General features: G+C 44.3%; 1 protein-coding gene across 6 annotated transcripts in view; it reads left to right on the forward strand.

The window, feature by feature from the left end:
* The window catches only part of ITPRID2 (ITPR interacting domain containing 2), a 67,678-nt gene that overhangs the window by 15,358 nt on the left and 25,152 nt on the right, over window positions 1-27,168 (forward strand). For 5 of the 6 annotated variants that reach the window (XM_035133656.3, XM_088660541.1, XM_035133666.3 and 2 more), the window contains 7 exons: window positions 6,941-6,990; window positions 7,956-8,012; window positions 9,321-9,360; window positions 10,336-10,434; window positions 12,308-12,516; window positions 14,047-14,717; window positions 24,586-24,658. In XM_035133656.3, the coding sequence (XP_034989547.3) occupies window positions 6,941-6,990; window positions 7,956-8,012; window positions 9,321-9,360; window positions 10,336-10,434; window positions 12,308-12,516; window positions 14,047-14,717; window positions 24,586-24,658 (1,199 nt within the window). Of the gene's footprint in view, window positions 1-6,940; window positions 6,991-7,499; window positions 7,555-7,955; window positions 8,013-9,320; window positions 9,361-10,335; window positions 10,435-12,307; window positions 12,517-14,046; window positions 14,718-24,585; window positions 24,659-27,168 lie in introns of those variants that run through there. The other variant, XM_035133683.3, reaches the window with a different exon arrangement.

The following is a 27,168-nucleotide window of genomic DNA, read 5'->3' on the forward strand; positions in this document are numbered from 1 at the left end:
AACACCGTGCAATTTTTCAACATTTAAGTCGTCTGAATGACTCTGGGTTGTGGTGGTGGTGGGATTCCCTAGTCTAAATCTTTTTCCTCTTGAGAAATGTTGATCATGACTGGACGAGTTTTAACTTTTAAAGTCACGTCTAGCTGTTTTAGGACTTTGTGTTAAAGATCCTCAGATGGATGTAGGAACCCAGAGATAACTGTTTTGAGCATTTTAGGAATGGGACTCCAGAGTTGTGGTTAATGCATTTTAGTATTGCAACAGCCCATCTGTGGTGTGTCACTACTACTAAAAAATAGTACGGTGCGATCTTGTGCAGAGTTAGCTATGTGTCTACCTCCTGGTGTCAATTGGCTTGTATAATACATAGGACTACATAGGACTGAGCTGTTAGTTTAGCTAAATCAAGGCAATCTTGTGTTTACAAGGTTGGGGGTCCAACCCACTGAAGTTTAGCATTCTTAAATTGCATTTATTCCCTTGGCATTTGAAGCATGGTTACGGTGGCTGCCATGTGTCCACTTGCTTAGGCTTAAGTCTGGGGGGCGGGGCATGCACAGCATTCAAAATTTACCAGGTGCATTTTGCACCTGGCTATCGGCCACTTGCAACCCAGGTGAAGATGCCTGGGCACCAGAATGGCACCTGACGTCTCCACCATCTGGAGGTGCATGTCTGGGGATCCTTGGATCTTGATTGCCTTAACACACTAGCAACACATCCGCTGGTGGAGGAACGGGAGTGCGGAGGGAGCGGACCGCCCTCGACACCACTATTCCGGTAGGGTGGCATTGCGGCAGCGCCCCCCCCCCCCGGACACGTGTTGCGCCATGGCCCCACAGGCGGCATATCACAGCCCCAGAACGTGCGCCACGTTCTTGCAGGCAGCGTACCATGCCCCCAGGATGCATTCCACGCCCCTGGCATGCGCGCCATGCTCCCGGTAGCGGAGCATGCAGCTTCACCACTGAACACATCCTTTAGAATTCTACCCATTATATTTTATCTGCACAATCAGAATGAATTTCACGAACCAAAAACTCATCTGGCCCCAAAATAGCAACTAGGCATTCTGCTTTGGCGACTGTAACGATGGTTTAAGGAGTCATTTGGCGCCTAGCTTATATATCTGAGTTTCTAACATTGACATGCTTCCAAGTAAACAAATGTAGCATTGCATTAAGTCATCCAGTTGATTTCTTAAATTTGCACCTTGCCTTTCCCACCAAATACTGCCCATCCTAGTTACATCCTTGGCGTTTGAAGCTACAACTGGGCCAAAAGATGGACAGTCTTTGGCTGTCTCTGATTGTCTTTGGCTGCTGAGGTAAAGAGAATGTGGGGGTGTTTGCTTATTTAAAAAAACCTTATCCCTGTAGGAGTCTTAACAAACAAACAAATCTGTGAATTGTTCTACAGTTTGCATGAGTTTCTTTGTTTTCCCATAACGTAAGTTTTCTGTATCGCATCAGCTGTGGTGCTCTTGTTCAAGCAGGTATTGGTGAAGTCAGGGCCTTTTTTTCAGCCGCCAGAACTCGGTTTCAGCACCTCTCAGTTGGGTGCCATTGCCATTACAGTCATACCTCGGTTTAAGTACGCTTCAGTTTGAGTACTTTCAGTTTAAGAACTCTGTGGACCTGTCTGGAATGGATTAAGCCACTTTCCATTACTTTCAATGGGAAAAAAATCGCTTTAGGTTAAGTACGCTTCAGGTTAAGTACGGACTTCCGGAACCAATTACACTCATACTTCAGATTAAGTACGCTTCAGGTTGAGTACTCCGCGGATCCGTTTGGAACGGATTAATCCACTTTCCATTACTTTCAATGGGAAAGTTCGCTTCGGCTTGAGTACTTTCAGTTTAAGTACTCCGTGGACCCGTCTGGAACGGATTAATCCACTTTCCATTATTTTCAATGGGAAAGTTCGCTTCAGGTTAAGTACAGACTTCCGGAACCAATTGTGTACTTAAACCAAGCATAGCTTTCAACCCTCCCTTTTTTTGCGGGAAACTCCCCTATTCCAGTGCCATTTCCTGCTGCTATTCTGGATTGTTAGATATACCGTAGACTGTCCCCGGGACAGGTGTGGCTGCTGCTGATCCCTTATTTTCAAATCCGAAAGTTGACAGCTATGAAACCGAGGTACCACTGTATAAGAGCGCATGGGAGGTGTTCATGGGGAGTTCTGGCACCTCTTTTTCTAAAAAAAAAGTGAATGGGAGCCAGTGACTCCGTAATGCAGGTGTGAGCAACCCATGGCCATTCAGATAATTTAGTCAGCATGGCCAATAGTCAGTGATGATGAGAGGAGCACCAGGTTCCTCGCTTCTTCCACAAGGAGGTTAGTTTGGGAATCAAACTGCTGGTTTTCTGTGTGAAATCTGAGAAAATTGGGCCTTTTTTAAACAAACAAACAAACAAACAAACAAACAAATACATTTATAATGTACTTCCTTGTATTGATATCTGTGCTGGGCACATGTGTGTCCCCCCCCTTTTTTTGTTCTTGTTTCCTAAATATATACTGCTGTTGCAGGCAGCCAACCGTTTGAAAAGTCATCTTTCCAGAAAATTAGGGAAAGGCTGGTGGTTTTACAAGGAACTTCTTTTTTGGGATGTTGTGCAAAAATGTCACCCCTGAAATGTAAGCCGGCAGTATTTAGCCAGCAGGGAAAGAATAATTCTTTTAAAAATAAACAGCACACACACACACACACACACACACACACACCACACCACACACTCAAGTTCGGACAATAAGAATCAGCTTCAGCTCAGGGCAGAGGATTTCCTTGTTTGTGTGTGAGGCGCCCACAGATCCCGGGGGTTGGCTCTTCCTCCGTCACTTTTGGTTGGCCACAAAAACAGGGCAATACCTACTTTGGGGTAAACATCACCCTGTAAGGAGAATATTCATTACCACAAGGTGGGGGAGAAGAAAGCACATTTTTGCTTTGATTGATAGGGAGTTTGCAAAGTGCCTGAGAAGAGAGAATAGATTTGATGTCTTAACTGGAGCCTGGTAGATGAGTTACTTTTCTTGAAATGTGCTGCTTTGATGCATTCCTTGGGTGATGACCCTCTTGAGTTGGATGCTTTCTTTCATTTAAAAAACAGACGCACTGGGGCACACCCCTTTCTGGAGCTTTCTGAAATGGGAGAAGTGCTTGAAGAGCCTGGTGGTCGTGGTGGCATTTTCCTTTTTGGAGCTGTTCAACAGCTAGAAATGTCCGTGTCTCCCTGGAGTGGAGATGTGGTGATGATGAAAGGAGGACTTGGTCACCTTTGCCTGCCTTGTAGCTGTTCAGGTGTTCACCGTGCAAGTAGTTGCCCTCTTCCCCTGTGGCAGCTATAGATTGCAAATGAAGATTGTGAATGGAATGGAGATGGATGTCCTCCACACCACCTCCACAAGGTTCATATTCACTCTTTATCTTCTCCCCCAGATAGTTCATATGCCATAAGTGAGCTGCTTTGGTATGCGTTTCCTTGAGGCCTAGCATGTTTGCAAGGCTGTTTGGAAGATGGAGCTTCAAGGAAAGCAAAGAGGTGCTAAAATGGCTAGAATAAGTTGATAAGCTGGCTAGACAGGGATTTTCTTTTCGCGCAACCTTGGTTGGTTTGCTTTTGTTTAAAACAAAGCGATATTTTGTATAGCTATTCTCATGAGCCAAAGACTTCAAGGTTTTTGTGAAACATAAACGGTGCATTGTGGCTGTCCCCATTTTATGGATGGGAAACTGTGACATTTAGACATTGTGTATTGTCAAAGCTCTGCAGATATGGTACCGGTAGCTGGAGAGACCTCTAGCACTCTGAAAAGCTAGTGAAAAACGTCTCATGGTTTTGCTCTTACTGCCTGTGTCTGCTAGTTAGTGTGTATTAGGGATGGGCAAACCTTGGGCTTATGGGATCTTTTTTTTTTTTTTTTACTGGAACCAGACTTCAGTGCAGAATAGTGACCGAGGACAAACACTGAGAATTAAAGGCCGGGTACCTCTTAGCACAGTCCAGGATAAAGATCCATTCTGGGTCCCTCCCCACCCGCCAATGCTTCCTTTGTTTCAGCAGCCTAATTCAGGATAGGGAGGGGCCTGCCTTTTTGCTGCTATTGTTGTTAAAAGGTAAAGGTACCCCTGACTGTAAAGTCCAGTCGCGGATGACTCTGGGGTTGCGGTGCTCATCTCACTCTTTGGGCTGAGGGAGCAGGCGTTTGTCCGCAGACAGCTTCCGAGTCATGTGGCCAGAATGACTAAGCCGCTTCCGGCAAACCAGAGCAGTGCACGGAAATACTGTTTACTTTCCCACGGGAGCGGTACCTATTTATCTACTTGCACTTTGACATGCTTACGAACTGCTAGGTGGGCAGGAGCTGGGACCGAACAACGGGAGCTCACCCCGTCGCAGGGATTTGAACCGCAGACCTTCTGATCGGCAAGCCCTAGGCTCAGTAGGAGTCAGAAATCCATGACAATCTACTGCAAATCTTTTAGAAATCTACTAGGAGACCCCGGTCTGCCTTCTGCCCCTCCTCCAGTATAACACCTGCTCTGCCAGCAAAAAAAACATTAAAAAAGATCCCTGCAGGGCAGATAAATATGGCATAGGACAGGGATGGCCAACTCCCAAGAGACTGTGAAAAACTGGCAGTGATCTACTCCCTTTTTTTGGGTTCAGGTCAAAGTTGTTGAGCTTTTTCAGGGAGTAGGTAAAATATTGAGCTTTTTTTAAGGGGAGCCACAGTTGTTCAGCTTCTTTTTGGGGAGCCAATGATCTACCAGTGATCTACCGCAGATGTCCAGTGATCTACCAGTAGATCACGATACACCTGTTGGACATGCCTGGCATAGGAGATGTTGAGGATTGTAGTGTCGAAGACGTGCTGGCCCCTTATTTTAGTTTTCATTTTTAGCTGTGTTTCCATTTTGCAATTGCCTCCCCACGGCTGCCACCCCAGAGCACTTGCTTAACCCAACTGCAAAGGAAGTTTTTTTCTCTGTTCTTTCTTTCATGTGCCTGCCTGACGGATTCTTTTGAATGCATGCGAGATATCCGCAGCCTCTGTCCAGAACCCAAGCTTCCTGTTTAGCATTATCGTACACTTCCAAACAGACTCGGCCGGCTCGAGAGGTCTTGCTGCCGCAAAATAATTTCTTTCCAGCTGTCTCGGTTTGCTCTTCAGTTGCATCCCAAAGGGCTTCATACGTTGTGCAGATCCGTTGCCCTATGATCCAAACACAAGCATCTCCCTTCCACTCCCAGGCTCTCGCTGCGGTGGGCTAAATTGCCGTGACGTCTTGTATGTAGAAAATGCAAGTGGCGGGGCTGCCTTGACGAAGCTGTTTCACTGGTAGCTGTTAATCGGCTATAGAGGTGAAGGGTTAGCTCTCGCAGCGCCAGCTTTGCTGTTCACTTGCTGCTTTGTGCTACCAGCTGATGTGTGTATCGTTGGCAACAGCCTCGGAAGGAGCACAGCACAGCGAGATGCTGAAGCGGAGGAGAGGAATTTTAAAAGGGCCATTAAAAGCCCTTGGTGTAAACAATAAGCACAGTTGTTTAAACCCAAGCTTTTGAAAGGCCATCACTTGAAAATGTTTAGCAAAGGAAAGTCTTCCTCCTTCCTCTGAACCTTCACCCTTTGATATACAAGTGTTCCAAGATTTATCAGAGGTGGTGGTGGTGGGGTTTTGCAGAGAAAGAAGCTGGCCAGTACTCCAGCTGTGAAAGCCCCAAAGGGCCAGAGGTTGGGGCTAATAACCCGACCGTGGAATTGTACCTGCCCCTTTAAAAGTTCCGACGGCAAAAGGATGAGGGCGCGGCTGTTGCATTTTCTTGCTTGCCCTACTATTTGTGGGTCAAAAGTAAAAAGATTGTGTGCTACAGCAGGGCTGTTGGTAGAGTTTCCAGACTCAATAGAGGACAGGACTTCTGTGCCTTTAATTGCCCTGGTCTCTTTTGAGTCTGGAAACCTTAAAGAGAAACCAGCAGACCCTTTGCTTGGAAATTAAACAGAGGGTCTGCTGGTTTCTCTTGAAGGTTTCCAGACTCAAAAGAGAGCAGGGCAATTAAAGGCACAGAAGTCCTGTCCTCTAACCCTAGCTGTTGGAGCAGCAGAGTGTGAGATCCTTCGTGCCTACAGCTGGTTGCATTGCTTTTGAGTTTTTAAAGAAGTCCTGGCATAACCTTTTGGCAGGCAGCTGGAAGCTCTACAAACAGCATGTAATGATACTGTGAAATACTGTATTTCCTTGGCAGCCCATCCCACAAAGATCAGTGGGACTTTATACTCGCGCTAAAGTGGTTTCAGATTGCAGCCTAAATTGGGTTGAGAGAGAATAAAAAGAAGAGTGTGTCTGAAACAATCATAGTTCGAACTCTGCTTTTAGCCAAGCAGAAATGTATGTATGTTTGTGGGGGGGGGGGTTATTATGCCCATACTTTTAGCATTGGCTATATGGATGAGATTTTTTTTAAGTGCAGAATGAATTTCAATTAAGTATAGTGCTGTAGGTCTGTCTCCTTTACTCACGCATTAATGCTAAAGATGATAATAAAGTAAGTTTTTACCCCCATTTTCTTTTGACAGACTAATTAGTCACGTTAATGTTCATGTACACTTACGGCAGCACGGACAATCTTATGCTCAGTCATTTGGGAATAAAGTCCCACAGAGCTTACTTCCTGCATCAGAGCAGTCTGTTAAGTTGGCAGCCGTATCAATTTGATTAAACAGCCTTTTCACAAACTAGTGCCTGGTTAGGGGCTGGTTTCCTCAAAGCTTGCTTTGCAAGTTTGTGTGTGTGTGCGCGCACGCATGTGTGCACATTTTCGGGAAGAGGAGGGGACGGATGTGAAAGAAGTGTGGCTTTAAGGAAGGACATGAAGAAGCAACTTTTAAAAGACAGCCATGCATGTTTTAATCTCTTCTGTGGTTTCAGAACGCCATTGGGAGCCTCCCTGGATGAGCAGAGCAACACAATTCTAAAGGGTAAGGATCCCAGGCCTTTTAAGAGCATTTCTGTTTTCCTGCTTGTTTGTAAGACAAAAAAGAAATCCTAATTCAAGTGCAGGTTTGAGCTGACAGTGTTAGAAGTTGTTGAGCGGGCTTCTCTGCAAGCCTGATAGCAGAGGAGACAAATGGATCTGTGATTTTTTTTAAACTGAAGGAACTCTTAAGCAATATTTCTCTTGCGATAAAGATAAGCTGTGCTGTGTGTGTGTGTGTGTGTGTGTGTGTGTGTGTGAGAGAGAGAGAGAGAGAGAGAGAGAGAGAGAGAGAGAGAGAGAGAGAGAGAGGATGAATATTGTTAAGTATTACACTGAGAAGTAGGTCAACCCCTTTCAACACAATCTCTGTTGGCTTGCTCCGACCGAACTTGCCACACCTGAAAAGTTACCACTTGCGCAAACCAGAATGCAAAAGTTCAAAGTACAACAAGACGCTGCAGGTAGCGACAGGGCAGATCCGAAGAGCTGCAGCTCCTTTCTTTCAATGCGCAAGGGAGACAGGGAATGTTTGATCCAGGACATTTCCTGGGCTTGAGACTCCTTGGTAAGAGACCTGCAGGCTTGCTTAAGATGCATTATGTGTTATATGCAGTACAGCTGTAACCAAAGGTGCGTGGTACTTATGACTCTGAAATGGCCATTTTCTTTAGCTTGGGCATGGAGCTCTATGGAAGTTACCTTGATACATCTTTTGTGTCTTTTGTAAGACCTGCTCTCTGCATTGAAAATAACAATATATCTCACCTTGAAGCAGGCTGAGACAGTGCAGAGCACTGGTCTGGTCCCAAGATTTGAGCTGGGAGAGCTCAAATTTGGCATTGAAGAACAAGGATTTTATATGCAAGGTTGTCATTTGGTGCTTTGGTTTTAAGAGGGCAATCCGGATAACTGGAAGGGAAAATCACAACGCTAGATGCTGACCCCGTCAAATTGACATATTTTCAGGCATGCTGGTGAGAAACGGAGGAAGCTTTGAAGATGATTTATCCTTGGGAGCAGAAGGTAGGTGTGGTGTTAAAATGCATGCTTGTTCCCCGCTCCCTAAATCAAAATCAAGCAGTTTGTTGAAAGCAAAACTGTGTGTAGTGTTTAGAGTGCAAGATTTGCTGATCTACAGCACTCATATCTAAGCACTGAGATTGGTTCGAGTTGAAGTCCAAGGACATCTCAAGTTGATAGGTTCTTCATCCCTGTCCTAGCCAAACTACATGGGCTACATTGCTTGACAAATAGAGAGAAAGAGGGTGATTGGAAAAACATGGAAAGTCCTTGTAAAGGTCTGTTGGTATACCTACAGACCAGTCTCTGAACTCAAAAATCAGATATGTATCCTCATCTCATTATTGACATTGGTGAAGTCTAGGGTTGGGGGTTGGTTGCTTGTTTTGTTTTGTTTATGCAGATTTTGTGTGTGTGCCTGTGCAAATGATTACACAAAATTATGTTTGATTGGGTGCTGTCACAGGAGGGTGATGGGAAGAAGAATAGCTGTACCATAGGCAGAGATGGAAGCTGCTTCCCACAGCTAACATTTTGTACCCAAGATCCACTGGCCCTGTAAGTGTCAAGTGCTAAGCAGACCCATGGAAGCTTTTGCGATTGTGGAGGATGAGAGTTATGCAGACCATGCAGGAACTGACAATTGAATTCAAGGCAACCTGTCATCCTCAATATACTGTGCCCAGGAACCTCCTAGGTTTATGGGCTCTCTTGTACCCCTGCTCAGTTGTATCTTACACATAAAGGGCTGCTGTCTCATAGCAGCCATTATGAAACAAATGTCCTTGCTCTGCCAGTTCCCTTTCTTTGTTATACATTGGTAAAGGTAAAGGTAAAGGGACCCCTGACCATTAGGTCCAGTCGTGACCGACTCTGGGGTTGCGCGCTCATCTCGCATTATTGGCCGAGGGAGCCGGCGTACAGCTTCCAGGTCATGTGGCCAGCATGACAAAGCCGCTTCTGGCAAACCAGAGCAGCACATGGAAACGCCGTTTACCTTCCCGCTATAGCGGTTCCTATTTATCTACTTGCATTTTTGATGTGCTTTCGAACTGCAAGGTTGGCAGGAATTATACATTGGTATTGGAGCATAAATAGGTCTTGGAAAAGGCTCGTGTGCAACCGCCATGGTCCTAATTCTAACCTGATTTGTATAGTCTGCTGCAGATGTTACACAAGACGTGTCCATAGCATATATGGTGAAAAAAACTGCAGCATAATTTCTCACTGCCTATCAAGTGACTATTGTTATTTGGGTGACTGCATATAGTCTGGTGCCAACGATTTATTTTCCCCGTCTTTCTCCTTTAGCTAATCAACTGCATCAAACCGGCGAGCAAGTGGAAATCTGGTGAATATTCACACTTCTGGTTTGGGAGTCGTGTCTGGCATGGGGATAAGCTACCAGGAAATCTGTATAAAACATTAAAAAAAAATTCTAGTGGATTGTTACCGAGGGAGGTCCTTTATTGTGGGAAATGTTTTTGGAATCTGAATTAAGTAAATATCAGAATTTAAAGCAAAATAAACTGAAATCCAGTGATCTTAATTCAAAACCCCAGCAGTAGCCCAGATCCCTACAGGCACAGGGCTCTAGCTGCCAAATATAAAAACACAGAGTTTCTTTAAGGTCTGGTTCAAAGATGAGGTTTGTGCCATGATTACATTACTTACTGGAGGCGTTCCGTTCATCATGTGAAGCAGTCAGTTGAATTCAGTAGCTGGAAGGAGACATAAGTGCAGCATAGAATACTTCTATATCGAATATAAAGAAAGTTTTGATCACATAAAATACAGATGAGCATTCCCCCCCCCCTTCTTAACTTACACATCCAGACTCTTTCAGGAATTGGTGAGGTTTTCCACAAGTCTTGTTATGCTTATTGTCTCACCAGCCTACCCATAATATACTGAAGACAGTTAATTTACTCATTTGTCTTTTTGTTTCAGCGGGTGATATTGTAGTGTAATGCACCCTGCCTTTTGTTCTGTATTTCAAAAGACAATTTTGTTGTTGTTGTTTTCGAAATGAAGTTTAATTCAGCAATGTCCCTGAACTGTGTAAAAAGCTTTAGGTGTGGTTTTCGTCTTCTTCCAACAATGGAGATAGCAGAAGCTGAGAGAGGAGAGTGAGTGTTGTTGTTGTTGTTGTTGTTTTTGAGGAGTTCTGATCCTTGAGGTACGAATGTTGCAGCTGTCCGTTCTCAGTGAACGGCGTGCATTCTTAAGAAAAGAGACATGGTACAATATTGGATTTTTGGAGTGTTCTTGAAAGAGGAAGGAAGCTCTGCTGTTCTTTCAATGCCTGATTCATTTGTGTTGTCAGTAACGGCATGTTGGCAAAGGAGAAGAGACTGCAGTTTCATCAGAAGGGGAGAAGTATGAATTCCACTGGCTCGGGGAAAAGCAGTGCAACTGTTTCAAGGTGAGCAGTATTGAGAACCCGGGGACTGGGGTTAGGTACAGGCCTGACGTTAGGTTGGGTCCACTGTCTTACTTTCTGTTGACCAAAATGCTGTCTATAGTCAACCAGGTCCCTTGCACTTCTCAGTACTGGAGCCTGGGTGGCCTCCTATTTTACATCCCCCATAATGCATCTGGGCTCCCGAGATAATGTCTCTGCAGAGCTGGGCTCTGGCACTGTCAATCTTTTAATAGGTCAATGGAATTTCTCCCCCCCTCCCTACTCCGTTGACAAAAATCACCAAGCTATGTTATCTGTTGATGGCCTGAGTGCCTGCTTTCCACTTTATTGAGGAATATTCACAAACTACCACCTCCCTGGAGTTTTATAAGCTGTGGGACATGCTAAATGTGATAGGGGAAGCCATATTTGTTGTTCATATATCTGCTCTTTTCAAATAGACTTGACTTTTACATCCATAGATGATGAAAGTTGAACCTCTCATTGACTCCCCATTTTACATCTTACTCTCACTTTTGTTTTCTCAGTCAGAGGTGGGGTGAAGGCAAAGTACCTGGGGAGAGGAAGATGGATTAGGCCCCTTCACTTGCACATCCATTAACAGGATAAAATAGCTCCCAATTTGTACCTAAATGAGATGCTACACGTGAGCCTGGCTATACTTCTGTGTTTCCATAGGATTTTTTTTTCTAAGGACCAATGAGAAAGATATGCATTGTTTTGAACAGCATAACACACTCTAGAACTACCACATAACCAGTTACAAGATCTATTGTACTGGATACTAGATAATGTTATGAACTTTGGCTACTGCTGACGTCCAAAGCATAAACCAGTTAATTGAATTGTTTGGAGTTGAAACTGTAGTCACATAACCCTTACCCCTGGGCATTGGTTCCATTGATCTGATGTACGTTTGAGTAGATGTGCCCAAGATTGCATGGTAAACTTGCCTCAGAAGCATGTTCAAAACCCTCAAGACTCTGAAATGGTATACTGGGGACTGGAGCATTAAATTTGCATACCGAGCCTAGACACATTTCCTTGAAAGCAAGTTTTGCTTTTATCTTGAAGGTCCTCTCAAGTCAGCAAGCCAGAGGTGGCTATCGTATGCCACCTTCAGTTCAATGAAGACTTCAGAAAACACGGGCGGGCAATGCAGATGAGCATGCTAGTTCTGTCTCCCCTCTCCCAGGCACTCTTCCAACTTGTGGAAGGCTAAGGTCTGGAGTGAGTAGCCTCCTTCATTTGTGAAGGCTCCCTGTGCACCTTAGAACCCAGGAAAATCAGGGCTCCAAAATGTGTGAGCGGCCTCCGCAAGTGCAAAAGGGCGATGCCACCTCCTCCTTTTTTGTGCTCACTATTGAAACACCTGAAGAGGGTTGTGGTCTCAAACAGGTCCAGTTCCTCATTCCTCAACACATGTTATTGGAAGTAAACTTTGCAGACTCCCAGAAAATAATTTCATCTCATTGGCATGTTTAGAACCGTAGCCTACATCTGTTTTAATCAGAGGACTTCAGCCTAACAGGGATGTAGTTCTTGCTTGTATAGTGGCACCTCGGTTTAAGAACAGTCTGGTTTAAGAACGATTTGGTTTACCAACTCCACAAAACCAGAAATAGTGTCTTGGTTTGAGAACTTTACCTCGGTCTAAGAATGGAGTCCAAACGGTGGAAGGGCACCGGCGGCAGGAGGCCTCATGAGGGAAAGCGCGCCTCAGTTTAAGAATGGTTTTGGTTTAAGAACGGATTTCTGGAACAGATTAAGTTTGTAAACCGAGGTTCCACTGTACTTGTCAGAAAGGAAGGAATCGCGTCCAAGAAAAAGAAAGGGTGGAAAGCAATTATGGGGTGTTTTTGTTTTTGTCTAGTGTATCTGAACTCCTGGAACTGTACGAGGAAGATCCTGAAGAGGTCCTCTACAATCTTGGATTTGGCCGTGATGAACCAGATATCGCTTCTAAGATTCCATCGAGATTTTTCAATTCGTCGTCCTTTGCCAGGGGGATAGATATCAAAGTTTTTCTGAATGCCCAGCTGCAGCGCATGGAAGTGGAAAATCCGAATTTTGCTTTGACCAGTATGTATACTAAATTAAGAGCACGGTTTCAAAATTGCTGATGTCTTGTTGACGGCCTCAGGAGCAAGTGTTTGGGGCCCCATCTACAGTACACATTTAAAGCAGTATGACACCACTTTAAATAATAGGGGCTGTAGTTTGTTCAGGCTGCAGAGAGTTGATTGGAGCCTTCCCCCAAAAAAACTTCTAGTGGTTTAGCAGTCATTCATTGTGAGGGAACTGGGAGGTCTAACAACTCTTAGCACCCTTAATGAACTACAGTTCCCATGATGATGATGGTTTTTTGGGGGGAGGGGGGAGAAGCTGCAGCTATTTAAATTGGTGTGGTGCTACATTAAATGTATAGTGTAGATGGACCCTAAATGGACTTCCCTAACAAAATGCTGAATGCTCTAGAGCTGGGAAACCCAATAACACCTGGAAGGCCACCCACCCCTATTTAGTGCCTACTTGAATGCAGTTGACCACAGATGACAGAGCAGAGGATCTACATTGGCTTCCAGTATGTTTCCGAGCACAATTCAAAGTGTTGGTATTGACCTTTAAGCCCTAAACAGCCTCAGCCCTGTATACCTGAAGGAGTATCTCCACCCCCATCGTCCAACCTGGACACTGAGGTCCAGCACCAAGGGCCTTCTGGCAGTACCCTCACTGCGAGACATGAAGCTATAGGGAACCAGGCAGAGGGCCTTCTTGGTAGTGACAACCCCCCTGTGGAACTCCTTCCTATCAGATGTCAAGGAAATAAACAATTATCCGACTTTTAGAAGACATCTGAAGGCAGCCCTGTTCAGAGAAGTTTTTAATGGTTGACGTTTTATTGTGTTTCTAATATTTTGTTGGGAACCACCCAGAGTGGCTGGAGCTACCCAGTAATATGGGTGGCTCATAAATAATAAAATTATTATGGTACTATTATTATTATTATTATTATTATTATTATTATTATTATTATGGTGGTGGTGGTGGTGGTGCATGGTCTTGGAATGAGGGGAGGATTCAGAGGAAAGGAGATGAAACCACTTTGAGAGGGGTGGATGTGAGTTAAGGGCTGGGCAAAGGTGGTGAAAAGGGCTGACACGGACCTCCTCTCTCCTCCTGAAAAAATTTCACCAGAACTTTGCTAGATGCAACCAAAATGTATAGTTTGTGTAACTTGAAAGGCACAAGTGATTTAAAGACTAGCCTATTGTCAGCAACATTTTGTGTGTGTTTGTTTTCCTTTTCCATGTTATAGTCAAAATGACATTTTAAAAATGAAATGCAATAGTTTGGAGTACAAAGTAACAAACAACTGTTCTTAAAAATAAACTAAAATGATTGGCTTTTTTTAAAAAATTGAATTTCGGGAAAGCCCAAGGTTGTGGGTACTTTCTGACAGAGACATTTGAGGGTTAGCAATCTGGCGGGCCTTCGCCTGCTCTGTGTTTGTTTTTACCTTTGCAAGTTCCAAGCAGCTTCATTATTGACTCTTACAATGCCTCCCATTGTTCTCTTTGTCATCTCTTTGTTTTTTTGTCCTTTTGCCAGGCCGCTTTCGTCAAATTGAAGTACTCACAACCGTGGCCAATGCATTCTCTTCCTTGTACTCCCAAGTCTCTGGCACTCCGCTGCAGAAAATTGGGAGCATGAATTCGACCGCTTCCAGCAAAGAGGCACCCAGCCCTCCCCCTCTGACGCGGAGCAACACGGCGAGTCGTTTCATCAAGACCTTGTCTAAACTTAATCTATACGGGAGCCCGCAGGCAGGTGAAGGGGGAAGTAGCCCTGCCGCCTCACCTGTCGAGAAGGGGAAAGGCGAAAGTGGGGCTGAAGAAGCGGAGGCGAAAAATGAGCCCAAAACTCCAAAACACTTCAAAGCTTCTCTGCTGGCTACAGTAAAAGAGGAGACGCCAAGCAACCAGTCCACTGCGGCTGAGGGTCTCAATGCTTCGGGGATTTCTTCTGGCATGAACGCAAAGCAGGGAGATAGTACTGAAAACAAGGACTCTGTTGATCATTCAGATGGAAAAACTGCTGCTACGACATCCAATGGTATGGAGAGCGATGCGCTAGCACCAGCCAGTTCTGGGCTCGAAGTTAACGCTGAACTGCAAATAACTCCTGCTCCCGTGTTGGATAAACACATCTGTGCTTCAATAGCCATCCCATCCATTGCCAATCTCATGTTGCAGCAGAAGGACTCGTTTGAGATGGAAGAGGTAAGTGGAAAGGCTATGGGCAAAGTCCCCCTTGATCTCCTACTCTAGGGCTGGGTGAAATATCAATATATCACCCAAAACCAGATTGAAGTCCATATCATGATATTGGTTTTGTAATTTTTGACCTGCCAATGTATCGTGAATCGTAATGTGTATGTGTGTGTGTGCGCGTATGTGTGTGCGTGTGCGCGCGTGCGCTATGCAAAAATCAAAAGTTGGGAAAAACCGTAAAGCCAGCCATTGTTTATCTCGATTCCTGCAGCCCATGTTAACTCTGCCAACTCAGCTCTCCCCTGCCTCCTGCAAGGGGGGGGGCAGCGAATTACAAGAGCAGGTGCTGGCAAAAGTCACGATGCGGGAAAAACCATGAAGCCAGCCAATGCCTCCACATAGCTCCATCCTTATTTGAGACACCGTGATACATCAGTGTACTGCAATGTTTAGCTGGTGATACTACACAATCTTGAAAACCAGATATCGCCCAGCCTTACCCAGATTTGTATGCTCCTTCGATCTGGAGGTAGCATATAGCCATCGTGACTACTAGGAAGCCCTAGCGAGCTTAAGTACAGCTGAAATGTGCTGAAATGATGACAAATTCTTGCTAAATAAACATCTGCATTCTGGTTAGAGGCGTTTAAGTCCACAGGAGTGGGAAATCCAGCTTTTCCCAACAGGAATGAGGCAATTCCTTTTTTTAAAAACATTATTTGTGTTTCTAAAAAGGCATATGAAACAATGAGCATGGGCTGGGAGTGCCCAGGGCCCTTCTGATCTGCCTCTCCCCAAGCATTGCTTTGGCATGTTTTTGTCAGGCATTGCATGGCAAGCTTACATTCCTGCAGGTTTTTCCGTGCTATCCTGGGGCTCCTTTAGGAAGTCTGTTGCTGTCAAGATAGCCAGTGTGGGAGTGAGTCAGGGCATAGTTTCCTTGGGAGCCCTGGCCTCTGCCCTCTCGGCCAATCACGATTCTCTCGAGTCTGTGTCCCATATTGATATTGGCTAAGAAGGCGCAGAGGGGTGGATTGGGCGGCGGTTGCAAGTTCGCAGGGTACAAATGCGGGCGGGGCTTTGATCCTGGGGTCCAGGCAAGGGCGGGTGATGACAAATGATCTGGTCCTTCCCCCTCCAAAAACGCCACCAGGAAAAAAATAGAAAGGTGGGAACACAAGAAGCTTAAGTGTACCCAACCGGGAGCAAGTAGACCAAGGCAACGCCTCCGAAAAGCCAGACTGTAGCAGAAAGGCTTGTGAGATGAGCTTTTTAAATATGTATTTGATTCTGTTGGAAACTGTGTTAAGCTGTTGCGTGTGTGTGTGTGTGTGGTGGTTTTTTTTTAAATGTCCTTGAAGTAAACCTGTCGCTAAAACAGTGTAAATTCTGATACTAGTGCTAGACAATGATATGTAGCATATTATATCCCTGGGAACCTTCAGTGCAGCTGTAGTCGGAGAAGCTTTCTTCCAGGGTTGCAAATCTTGGAAGCCGAGCTTCTTCAAGTGACTTTCCTTAGAAAATTCAGGAATGAGTTTGTTTTTGCAAAGAGTTTTCTAACCTTCATTTTATTTGCAAATAGGGGCTTTAAAAAGTGGCACTGCTTTGGGTGGCTGCTGAAACTGGAAGGCTCTGGGAATGGGGAAGAACTTCCATTGTTGAGGGTGAACTAAATTCATTCACCTAGGTCTTGCCTGTCCGGAAAGAGCTTTCTGCTCTCTATTTGCACCTCGCCTTTCCCGACTATTCTAGCATTTTGCCATTAGCCACGGCCGCACTGATTTAAATCCACCATGGCTGCTTCTGTTGCACACTGGGGTTTATATAGAATTCTGTTGTTGTTTGTAATTAGATGGGGTGGCAGGACTCAGGGCCATACTGTGAACTTGCCTCTGATCACAGTGAAGTTGAAAGAGTGGCTGGATCTGGTTATTGGCTTGCAATGCAATGCATATTTCAAAAAGTGAAAATCCGGACACAAAAATTTGTTGAGCTTTTTTGGGCAAACATGTTACAGGTAGGTAGCCGTGTTGGTCTGAGTTGAAGCAAAATAAAAAAATTCCTTCAGTAGCACCTTAAAGACCAACTAAGTTTACACGAAAGCTCATACCAAAATAAAAACTTAGTTGGTCTTTAAGGTGCTACTGAAGGATTTTTTTATATTTTACTTCCAACATGGGTTGCCATACACCCGGGGTTTTACTGCTTTTCACAAATTCCACCCGGACGGTATTTTCGACGGACAAAACCCAGATATGTCTGGGAAATCCCGGACTTATGGCAACAGTGTGCCTTGGTAAAGAAGTGGTGGTCAGTTATGAAGACGAGTAGAATTTTGAGACTCGTTTGTGCAGCAGCTTTCTCTTTCTGCATTCCTCGTCCGTCTGTCTCGATGTTCTATTCTAGCCTGGTGTTTTCCAGATTATTTGAACTATAGCTCTGATCATCCCTGACCATGCTTGCTGAAGGTGACTGGAGCTATGATTCAAGACATTTTTTTGGAGTGGGGGTGGGAGGCTGCCAGGTTGATGGAGTCTGTTCTCATCCAGGCTGCTGTATAACCACAAGAGAGTTCCTGTTACGATGTGAGATTACGATTAAAGGCTGTTGCAAGCCCAAATCTCCAATTCCCAGAAGAGGTTTGAGGCTTGTTCCAAGGAAGCCTCTGTTAGGGCCATCCAGTTCTGCTGCCTCTGTGTGCAGTTCCTCAGAATAACTGCTAGGAAGAGGCTGCCTGGTGCAGCTCTGCATGAAGCTCTGCTCAGAGCAATATTTGCATGGGTCACTATTACACTTTCATAAGCCTTCAGACGTTACTATTATGCTGCTGTTATTATTATTATTATTAAGGAAACATGTGAGAGGCGCAGAAGTGGGGAAACAAGCATGCTAGCATCCCTCCTTCTCATCCTCTTCCCTCATCTTCTTTTCATTGAATCATAGAGTTGGCAGTGACTCTGAGGCTCGATCTAGTCTGGGTTTTCCCCAACTTGGGTCTCCAGCTGTTTTTGGAGCACAGTTCCCATCATCCAAAGCTAGCAGGGCTAGTGGTCAGGGATGATGTTGCCCAGCAACATCAAAAGAACCACAGGTGTCCCATCCCAGGTTAAGCCGTTCTAAGGTTATTGATGCACCTACATCAAAGTTCCCTCTGGCATAGAATCTTGTTTAGGATGAGGATTAGACAAGGGCTGTCAACAGAAGTGGCCATACTAGGATTTCTAGAAGGAAGCTGAATTATTGTGTGTGTGTTTGTGTGTGTACGTGTGTATGCCTGTGAAATCCATGTGTGCTGTGTTTCTCCGAAAATAAGACACCGTCTTATATTTATTTTTCCTTAAAAAAAAACACTATGGCTTATTTTCAGGGGATGTCTTATTTTTTTTCTCTCCTCCTGCCGCAGCCGGCATTGCTGCGCCTATCACTGTCTTATTTTCGGGGGATGGCTTATATTCCTTGAATGCTTAAAAATTCTGCTATGGCTTATTTTATGACTTCGTCTTAAAATAGGGGAAATGGTATTGTGAATCAAGGGATCAATTATCCTCATTATAGAAAGGAACAAGGGAGAAATATTAGGGCTTTAGCTAAACTGTGGTCATCTTGGTAGCATTCATTTCCTATTTTTCGTGTGTGTGTGTGTGTGTGTTTCTTGTGGTACTGTAGTTTTAGACCCTAAACTGTCTTGGAGACCACTGATGGTCCCCAGACTACGGGGGAATCATACAGTTGGTTGGGACCCTGAGGATCATCTAGTCCAGGGGTCCCCAGACTATGGCCCGCAGGCCAGATGCAGCCCAATTGGCCTCCCAATCCGGCCCGCGACGACCCCCTCCGCCTGCTGCCGCTGCCCGCTCTTGCGGCGTGCAGCGTGGCGGCGCTCTTCCAGGTCGGAAAAAAGCGCCGAAAATTGTTTGTGCGCATGCGTATGGTCCTCTCCTGACCCAGAAGAGGTCATTTCCGGTGCACTTCCGGGTCGGGGGAGGCCCATACACATGCGCTCACATGATTTCCGACGCTTTTTCCAACCTGGAAGCGCGCCGCCGTGCCAGTAAGTGTGTGTGCGCATGCGCACGGGCGCGCTCTCCCCCGCCCAAAGCCGGTTAAGTCTGGGGACCCCTGATCTAGTCCAAATCCCTGCAATGCAGGAATATGCAGCTAATAATAATAATAATTAACAAAATAATAATAATAATAATAATAATGATAATAATAATAATAATAATAATAACCACTACCAAGAAGTGCACCATGCTGTAACCAACTGAGCTATCCACTTGGGATCATCTTTATTTCATTTCATTTCAAACATCTGGACGTATCTCTGCTGGAAAACTAGAGCTCTCCTACTCATAACAGCATCATCTCTTGACATCACAGCCTCTGTGTTGTCCAACTTTAACATCATACTGTACTGTTACAGTAAAGCCACCCTTTGAGGACTTTGCCATTTCAAGCATCTTCCCACGTGGCTTGGGCGCAAATAAGTGCTTTCGGGCTGAATCCATTTGGGAACATGTTTCTTCTTTTCACCTTCAAGATAGACGTGGCAAATTGGGCCCAATCCCCTGTGTCAGGGCTGGTGCCAGCATGTGGAATGGTCAGACAGCTTCCAGTCAGGATTCAGGGCCCTGGAAGAGACCCACCCACCTATATTTGAGTTGGGGTCCTCCTGCTATGTTCTGCCAGGGCACGGTGGAAAGTCAAAATGGCAGGTGCCCATCACAGATTTCAGTGGCATTACTGGTGTCTTCTGCCACCGTGGCAAACCCACAAAATTGATGGGGCCTGCACCAGAACTGTGGGGTCACAAAATGGCACTGCTGGGGAGGGGTCACACCTGGAATTTGTCTTGTGTGCTGTTCCTACGTGGTGCAGTGCTTTAAGATTCAAGATTTCCTGCCCTATAGCCTTCCAGGGGTGTTGGGTGGGGAGAGGGAATGACATTATGACAAAATGCATACCAAAAAAAACCCCATTTTATTTCTTTGGACAAAGCTCAAACAGTTTCATTTCAATAGCATTTAATCCATTCTTTTTAAGCTGTGATAACAGGGACACAATGCCTCAGCTTGATATTTTGAAAATATGCTGGTTTCCTAAGAGGAAGTCCTTTGATATTGGATGTTTCTATTTTAATAAACCAGTATTAAGTCAGAGTTTGTTGTGTGAGAAAAGAGAAAGCAAGCAGTTTTATCACCAAAGAACATCTTGGAATTGAGGAAATGTCTGAAAGTTGGTCAGTTGTGAAATATGGAGACTGGCCACTTGAAAAGGGAAAGAACAAGTCTTGCTGCCTTCACTTAGATGGATTCTTACTTAAACAAGTTGGCATAAATATTTGCAGTTCTTAATACCAGCCTTAGTAATTTAAAGATCACACTTTGTTTTAAAGGCAGCATCACTTTGGGGAACGTGACTGGAGACGATTATGTGACACAGAGGTTATTGCAATGGACACAGTTACTTTATTGCCCTTCTTACTTGAGGGGAGTAGTAAGGAGCAAGAAATGCCATTCTGAATGACCGCATATTACATAAAATGATGGCTGGTGAATAAAATGATGTTGCAGCTTGAAGCACTGATTCAGATATGTTTAAATAACAAGTTTGTTAGTGACAACAAGTTATACAGGCTACCCAAACCCATGTTGACCATAAACACAAATTTGGAGATTTGGAAGTTGTGGGGAATCCACCCACTTCCGGAAAAATCCAGAATCTTCTGCCAGATAATAGTAATTGGTATTAAACCTTTTCATGTGAAGATTAGCAAAGCTATGTTCCAAAATATGAAGGTTCTTCTCTCACAGACTAAACGTGTTACAGTGTTCAGGGTTTGCCACCTTTAGATGAAATGTAAGAAAAGAAAGTTTTGTATTCGTAGCTTGTCTACAGTTTGCATATAATCTCTGTAATTTAAGGAATGGCTATTTATAGTTTGCTGTGTCCTGGATTTCAGAGTTCTTTTTTAACAATGAAAGAGATGTTATTGTGTTTAGGTAGCGCTGTTGCTAAGCTGCAATCTTATATGTGCTTAAATGGGAGCAAGTACGGCTGAATTAAGTAGTGCTTATTTCTTGAGCAGACACGGATAAGATTAGACTCTTAAGGCGCCTTTGCAGGGCACTCAGATACGTAGTTTTCTTGCAAACACATGCATAGCGTAACCTTTGCCATCAAAATTGGTCTAGACGAAACTAGACTATACAGTTTTTCTGGCAAGCGATGAGCAGATTTCGACTGAGGGGGTGTGATAGCCTTTTTTTTTAAAAAAAGTTTGTTTTGGTGGTGCCCCCTCCCTCCCAAGAGTCTAGGCTTGAGTAGTTCAGAGAAAATTGCTAGCTTGAACAATGTATATGCAAACTTGGGCATAGCAGATGGTTCTGGCATGGAGGCTAATTGTTTGGATCAGGACTCTCATTTAATTTTACATCAGCTATTTGGCACCTGCTACTTCTAGTACAGTCAAACATTACAAATACACAACCAAACAATAAAAAAATTAAAAATACACAACCAAACCAAACAATTTCCACATAAATCACAATAAGATGCAAAATAAAAATGCAAAATGCCTCCCCACAACAGCACCCCAGCCCAAGAGTCTGTTCATCAGCCTCAGCTTTTGTAGTTGGAGTCCGTCCTTCCCAGGCAAAGTGGAAAAGGCCCACAAGGCAGGGAGCAGGTCTTCCTGGGCTCACAGCCAAGATGGTCTCTGGCCTCTTCAGCAGCCTCAGCTTTTGTAGTTGGAGTCCGTCCTTCCCAGGCAAAGTGGAAAAGGCCCACAAGGCAGGGAGCAGGTCTATCCTGGGCTCACAGCCAAGATGGTCTCTGGCCTCTTCAGCAGCCTCAGCTTTTGTAGACCAGAGCAGGCAATTTTCTTGTGGGTGGCAAAGAGAGGGAGAAACAGAGGGAAAGGGGAGGGTTAAAGAGAGAGAAAAGCCCAGCTACTTTTGACCGTGGCTCCACTGACCTATCAGTATGTGGCCCCTGACAAAGTAACACTGAGAGAACATGGCCCTCGAAAAGAAACATTTGGCTATCCTTGGTATAGTGTTGCCACTAATCTCCATTTTGCATTGCTTTTAGTTTGACACTCTAGATCAGGCGTAGGCAACCGTGGCTCTCCAGATGTTTTGGAACTACAACTCCCATGATCCCTAGCTAACAGGGCTAGTGGTCAGGGATCATGGGAGTTGTAGTTCCAAAAATCTGGAGAGCCAAGGTTGCCTATGCCTGCTCTAGGTGGAATGAGGCTGACACTCAGTGTGTAGGTCCTAGTCACACTCTTGAATATCCTCTTCTTACATGAATTAACCAAGAATTGTCATGTATACCACATAGGTGATGATATGCATCTCCCAATCAGTTGAGCGCATTAATAATCTTATCGCAATTGAGGCAATTGCCACTTTGTGTGAGGTGATTAGATTAGCTTGTGGGATGTCTTCCTCCCTTGTTTGGGGTTGGGGAGGATGTGTTTGCTTGCAGGCATAATTATTCCCTCGGTTGCCACACCAAAAAGTTGGCAGCTGTGTTGGAGCTGGTTACAAGGCTTTCTCCAAACAATAGCAATAACTCACCAGAACTAGGGTAGGGGAATTTAAACAGAGGTGACTGCAGACCTCATCATCCTTTGGGGCAAAGCTAACTTCACCTGCAAAACCTGTTGAATGCTAATAAATAAAAGTCACATCCATCTTTTAGATTGAGTGTAACTGGTGGTGTGGTTTCTTTTTTCTTTTTTACTTAATTTTGAATTTTGAAATTGATTCTTACACCTGGGAGGATTTTATATATAATTTTATCGATGAAGTGGCTCTCCTGCTTTGTGCAACAAGAAAACAGACGTTTCCCCCCTTGAACAAAACCTTTCCTGTCTAGTTTCTCTTTGTTGCTGGGTGGTGGGAAGTTGCATGAGAACTGCTTATTTAGCAATTAATTTAGAGCAGCTTTCTTGCTGTTTAAACAAAGGAGCCGCTTTGTGCTACATCTCCCCATTCCTGCTAGCAGGCCAGCCTGCCTTGCTACATAGTCTCTGACACTAAATAGAACTTTATAGAGGGAAATACCGTATGAGCTGCGAAATCTGTAGTGCTGCCTATTTAAATGTTTTGGGTTGAATCTACTGGCCAGATTAGTCATGATTTGACAGCTGAGACAGGATGGTGTTTTGAGGTGATGTCAGGCCTTGTCTGTGGTGTTAATTACTTTGGTAATAAACCTACCATGTGGTGTTATAGAATCATAAAATCATAAAGCTGGAACGGACCCTCAGGATCATCTAATCCAGGCATCCCCAAACTTCGGCCCTCCAGATGTTTTGGCCTACAACTCCCATGATCCCTAGCTAACAGGACCAGTGGTCAGGGATGATGGGAATTGTAGTCCAAAACATCTGGAGGGCCGAAGTTTGGGGATGCCTGATCTAATCCAGTGTTTCCCAAACTTGGGTCTCCCGCTGTTTTTGGACTACAACTCCCATCATCCCTAGTTAGCAGGACTAGTAGTCAGGAATCAGTATTAGAAACTGAGATATGAAAGCTGGGAGCTAAATGGCACCTCAAACTTGGGTTATGGGCGCAACAACGGAATGTCTAGGTGCGTTTTTTAAATAACAAAAATACAAAGCTGAAAATGAATGGACTGCAGCTAAATTATTATGCTCATTTTTCACATGGCCTAGTCCTTCCCCTGCCCACCCCCTAATATTCTTAAGAGGGTCCCTTCTCCAGTCTTCAGAGAGCAGCTGGAAGTGGGGAGGCAGAAAAAGGTCCTCCTTTCCTTCCACTCTGCAGTTTTTATCTGAAATTTTAGGCACAGTACTTTGCCCAGAGTTCAGAAACTGCTCGCGCTAATGAAATTCCCTTTTGCAAAATGCACCTAGAACAATGGCAGTTTTGAACACTGATGGGAACTGTATTCCAAAAACAGCTGGAGACCCGCATTTGGACTGATCTAGTCCAACCCCCTGCAATGCCGGAATATGCAGTTGTCCCATACGGGGATTGAACTTGCAGACACGGCATGGTCAGCACTATGCTCTAACCCACTGAGCTATGTGTGAATACTCAATTATTCATCTATAAACCTGTACAAAATTTTTAAAAGTCTACATACGGAATTGTATCAAGGGGAGATTAGTTAGGATCTGCTAAAATCCTAAAGCAATGGGATAGTTTTCAGCTTCCACAGAACTGTTCTGAGGATCAATATTAACGTGGTTTGGACTGGGGCAGAGAGAGAAGGAGGTAGCTTGCAGACTTAGAGGTATGGTAGAAACCTGTGCAACATGTTAGAGGATTTAAGATCAGAAGATTTGCAGCTGGGGCCTCTACAATGCCCTTTACGGACAATTTCTCCCTCCACCCTTTTAAACACAGAGTTTGGGGGAGGCTTTAGTGAAATTCACAAGCTAGCTGTCATTAACTTTATGATTTTTGTTTGGTCTAAATAATGGTCTTGTGTTACTGCCTCAATAAACCAGCATAGCTACCTGTCTTAAACAACAACAACACGTTCTTGCCTAAAAATGAAAAGCTCTTTTGGAGATGATTGTATTTGCTATACAGTACAACATTTCTCTCAAAAAAAACCCCCAAAACCTTAATTGCCCCTGGAATACTGATAAGGTTTTTTTTTATTCCACATATATCATGTTTTGCATGTTCCACTTTATGTACTTATTTTCTGATGCAGGAAGTCTGAAAGGGATATTCCAGTGATAAACAGCAATGAATGTTTACTTTGGATTGCCAAATTTGATTGCGTTGGATTGTTAATCAGCTAAGTAGCTAGTTATGTTGATCAGTGGGCATAACTGTCTGTTTGGCATGACTCAAAAAATGCTTTGATTTTGTTCCTGCTGCAGATTCAAAGTACAGAAGGAGAGATTCCACATGCTCTTAACATGAGCCAGCTGGCTTTAGCCAAAACCAAAAAAGGTGAGTAGGTTTCTCTCCTCTTTCTTTTTGGCCCTGTCTGAAAGGCTCTGGCACAGTCCATTTGTTTCTGAAGGTGCCTATTGACATGTTGATGCAAGTACTTGGGAGCTTCTTAAATTGCAGCCCACCCAAAAGATCCTTGTCTGCTTCTCTACTGGCTTTCAAATCATAGTGCTCCCCTTGTGAAGTGGCACTTCAAATGAGACAGGATGAATCACATTTCTAACCTCAATGAATGGTTCTGCTTCTCTGTGCTGTGGGTGATGGGTTTGAAGAAACTGAAAGGTTGTGTTTTGCTTTGTGTTTTTTTTATAACTGAGCCCTGTCATTTGAAATGACAATTTTAAACCTTAAAATTACACACTCTTCAAACCTGAATTGTGTGATACATGCAGCATTTGACTGCCCTTCAGACTGCTGACTGTACAGAAGCCTCGTACTTTTGACCACACAGATTGTCTTCCAGTGCAGTCCTGTGCACATTTTAAGTTCCACTGTGCCCAAGGGGGATTCTTCCCTAGTAAGACTGTTTCCACGGTGCAGCATTTATTCCCCTCTTTCCCTGCCAATATATGGGCAATGGTATTGCCCAAAGGATGAAAGCAAGGGCAGTGTAGGATTCCCAGCCTGCACTATACAGCTGATGGACATGAAAGAATCCCAGAATGCACCACAGGAAAGCACCATTTTATTCCTGAGCCCTGTCTGCGCAAAGAAAAGGGGTGGGATCCTGGGAGACCAAATTAACTGGGTTATTGCCCAGTAGCAAAGATATCTGCCCACCATTCAGGGAGTTGATCAAGAATATACATTGTTCATTGCATGCATGTAACTTTTGAATGTACTTTAGAAGTTGTTATTCAATATAAAGAAAATAGACCTATACAGTCAAACCTCGGTTTACGCCTACCTCGGCGAGTGACCGCTTTGGTGAGCGACCTCCGTGGACCCGGAAGTGTTTACATCTGGGTTCCGCGGCGTCAGATGCACAGACGCGATCTGCGCAGCTTGCGCATGCGCAGAAGCGCTCTATTGGTGCTTCGCGCACGCACAGAAGCGTGGTCGCAAACCGAGGTACCACTGTAGAGTGAATTATGCTTTCAGTTTCAATCCAGAAAACGTTTTGCCACTGATCTCAAAAGTTTTTTAGGGGGAAAACTGATGCCATGTGCATGTGCAGCTGACAATAGAATTTAGGTACATACATGTGAGTGTGTGCACTTTGAGTTGAGAGCCCTATGCTCCTATTTAGTAATCAATAAGCTTATTATCAGACCCAGGTTTTGTTTATTAATTCTCTGAGTCCTTATCCTTCAACCTTGGTTCAGGCTCACATGAAAGCCGTAGCCTTGCATTGCAAGAAGTTATCTCATTTCCATCAACCTGTTTTCTACTGCCTGTTTCCAAAGCCTGTTAATAACAAAAGAGGGGTCCCGATGTAGCTTGTGACTCTTAAACAGCTGCTTTGATACCCATACCAGTGTTGTGCTTTTCAGCACAGAATGTTATGCACTTGTAATGCATTTTGGGTGGCATTGTGCCTCCGAAGAGAAGGTCACTGTTGCTTTTTGTAACTTGCTGCCGTCTGAAAAACATGTTTAGCAGGCACGCAGTAAAACGTACAATATCTGATTGTTTTTTATAATCTTTATCTTTTTTTTACAAGCATGGGGGCAACCCATTCTTAGGATTTTTATGTTAAACACTGCTGCATATTGCAACTGCTGTGCCATGCACAAATGCAAGCTTTTTAAAAACTGTCACTGCACACTTTATGAATTGTGCTTAAAAAGAAAAAAAAAGCTTAATGTAATCACTTTTCATAATCTTCTGTTGTTTGAAAAAAACAATATTGCAGAACAATCTTCCTTGATATGATGTGCTTTTTAGGTAATGCCTTTTACCCAAATGAGTTTATCTGGTGTGTTCAGCACTGGGCCATTTGTTATTATGTAACCCGAATGGAGATATGCTTTGCTTTCTGGGTTTCTTTCCTACGATTGGAACAAAAAGATACCCTTGCTCTGCACTATAAAAATGAAAGTGCTGCTGAAATGTCCAGCATGTGCAATGCTAGTTAATTGGAGGAAGCTCATTTCAGGGAAGGCACCACTTTCCTGCCCCTCACCCCTTTCTTCTGTGATGGCTTCACCTTGGAGCAACATGAGTATTAGGGGGGCTAGTATGCCAGTGTTGGAGTAAGGCAGTGATGGCCAAACTTGGCCCTCCAGCTGTTTTGGGACTACAACTCCCATCATCCCTAGCTAATAGGACCCATAGTCAGGGATGGTGGGAATTGTAGTCCCAAAAACAGCTGAAAGGGCAAGTTTGGCCATCACTGGAGGAAGGCTTCGGAGATCAAGGTTTAAATCCCCTCTTGGCCATGAAGCTCACTAGGTGACCATGGGCCAATGTTGCTGCATTTCAGTCTAACCTACCTCAGAGTTGTCATAGGAATAAAATGAGTGGAGGGAACCGTGAGCACGACGTTGAGTAAGAGGGTGGGTTTA

Source organism: Zootoca vivipara, chromosome 1 (genome assembly GCF_965207765.1).
Source record: "Zootoca vivipara chromosome 1, rZooViv2.hap1.1, whole genome shotgun sequence".
In the NCBI taxonomy this organism is placed as follows: Eukaryota; Metazoa; Chordata; class Lepidosauria; order Squamata; family Lacertidae; genus Zootoca; species Zootoca vivipara.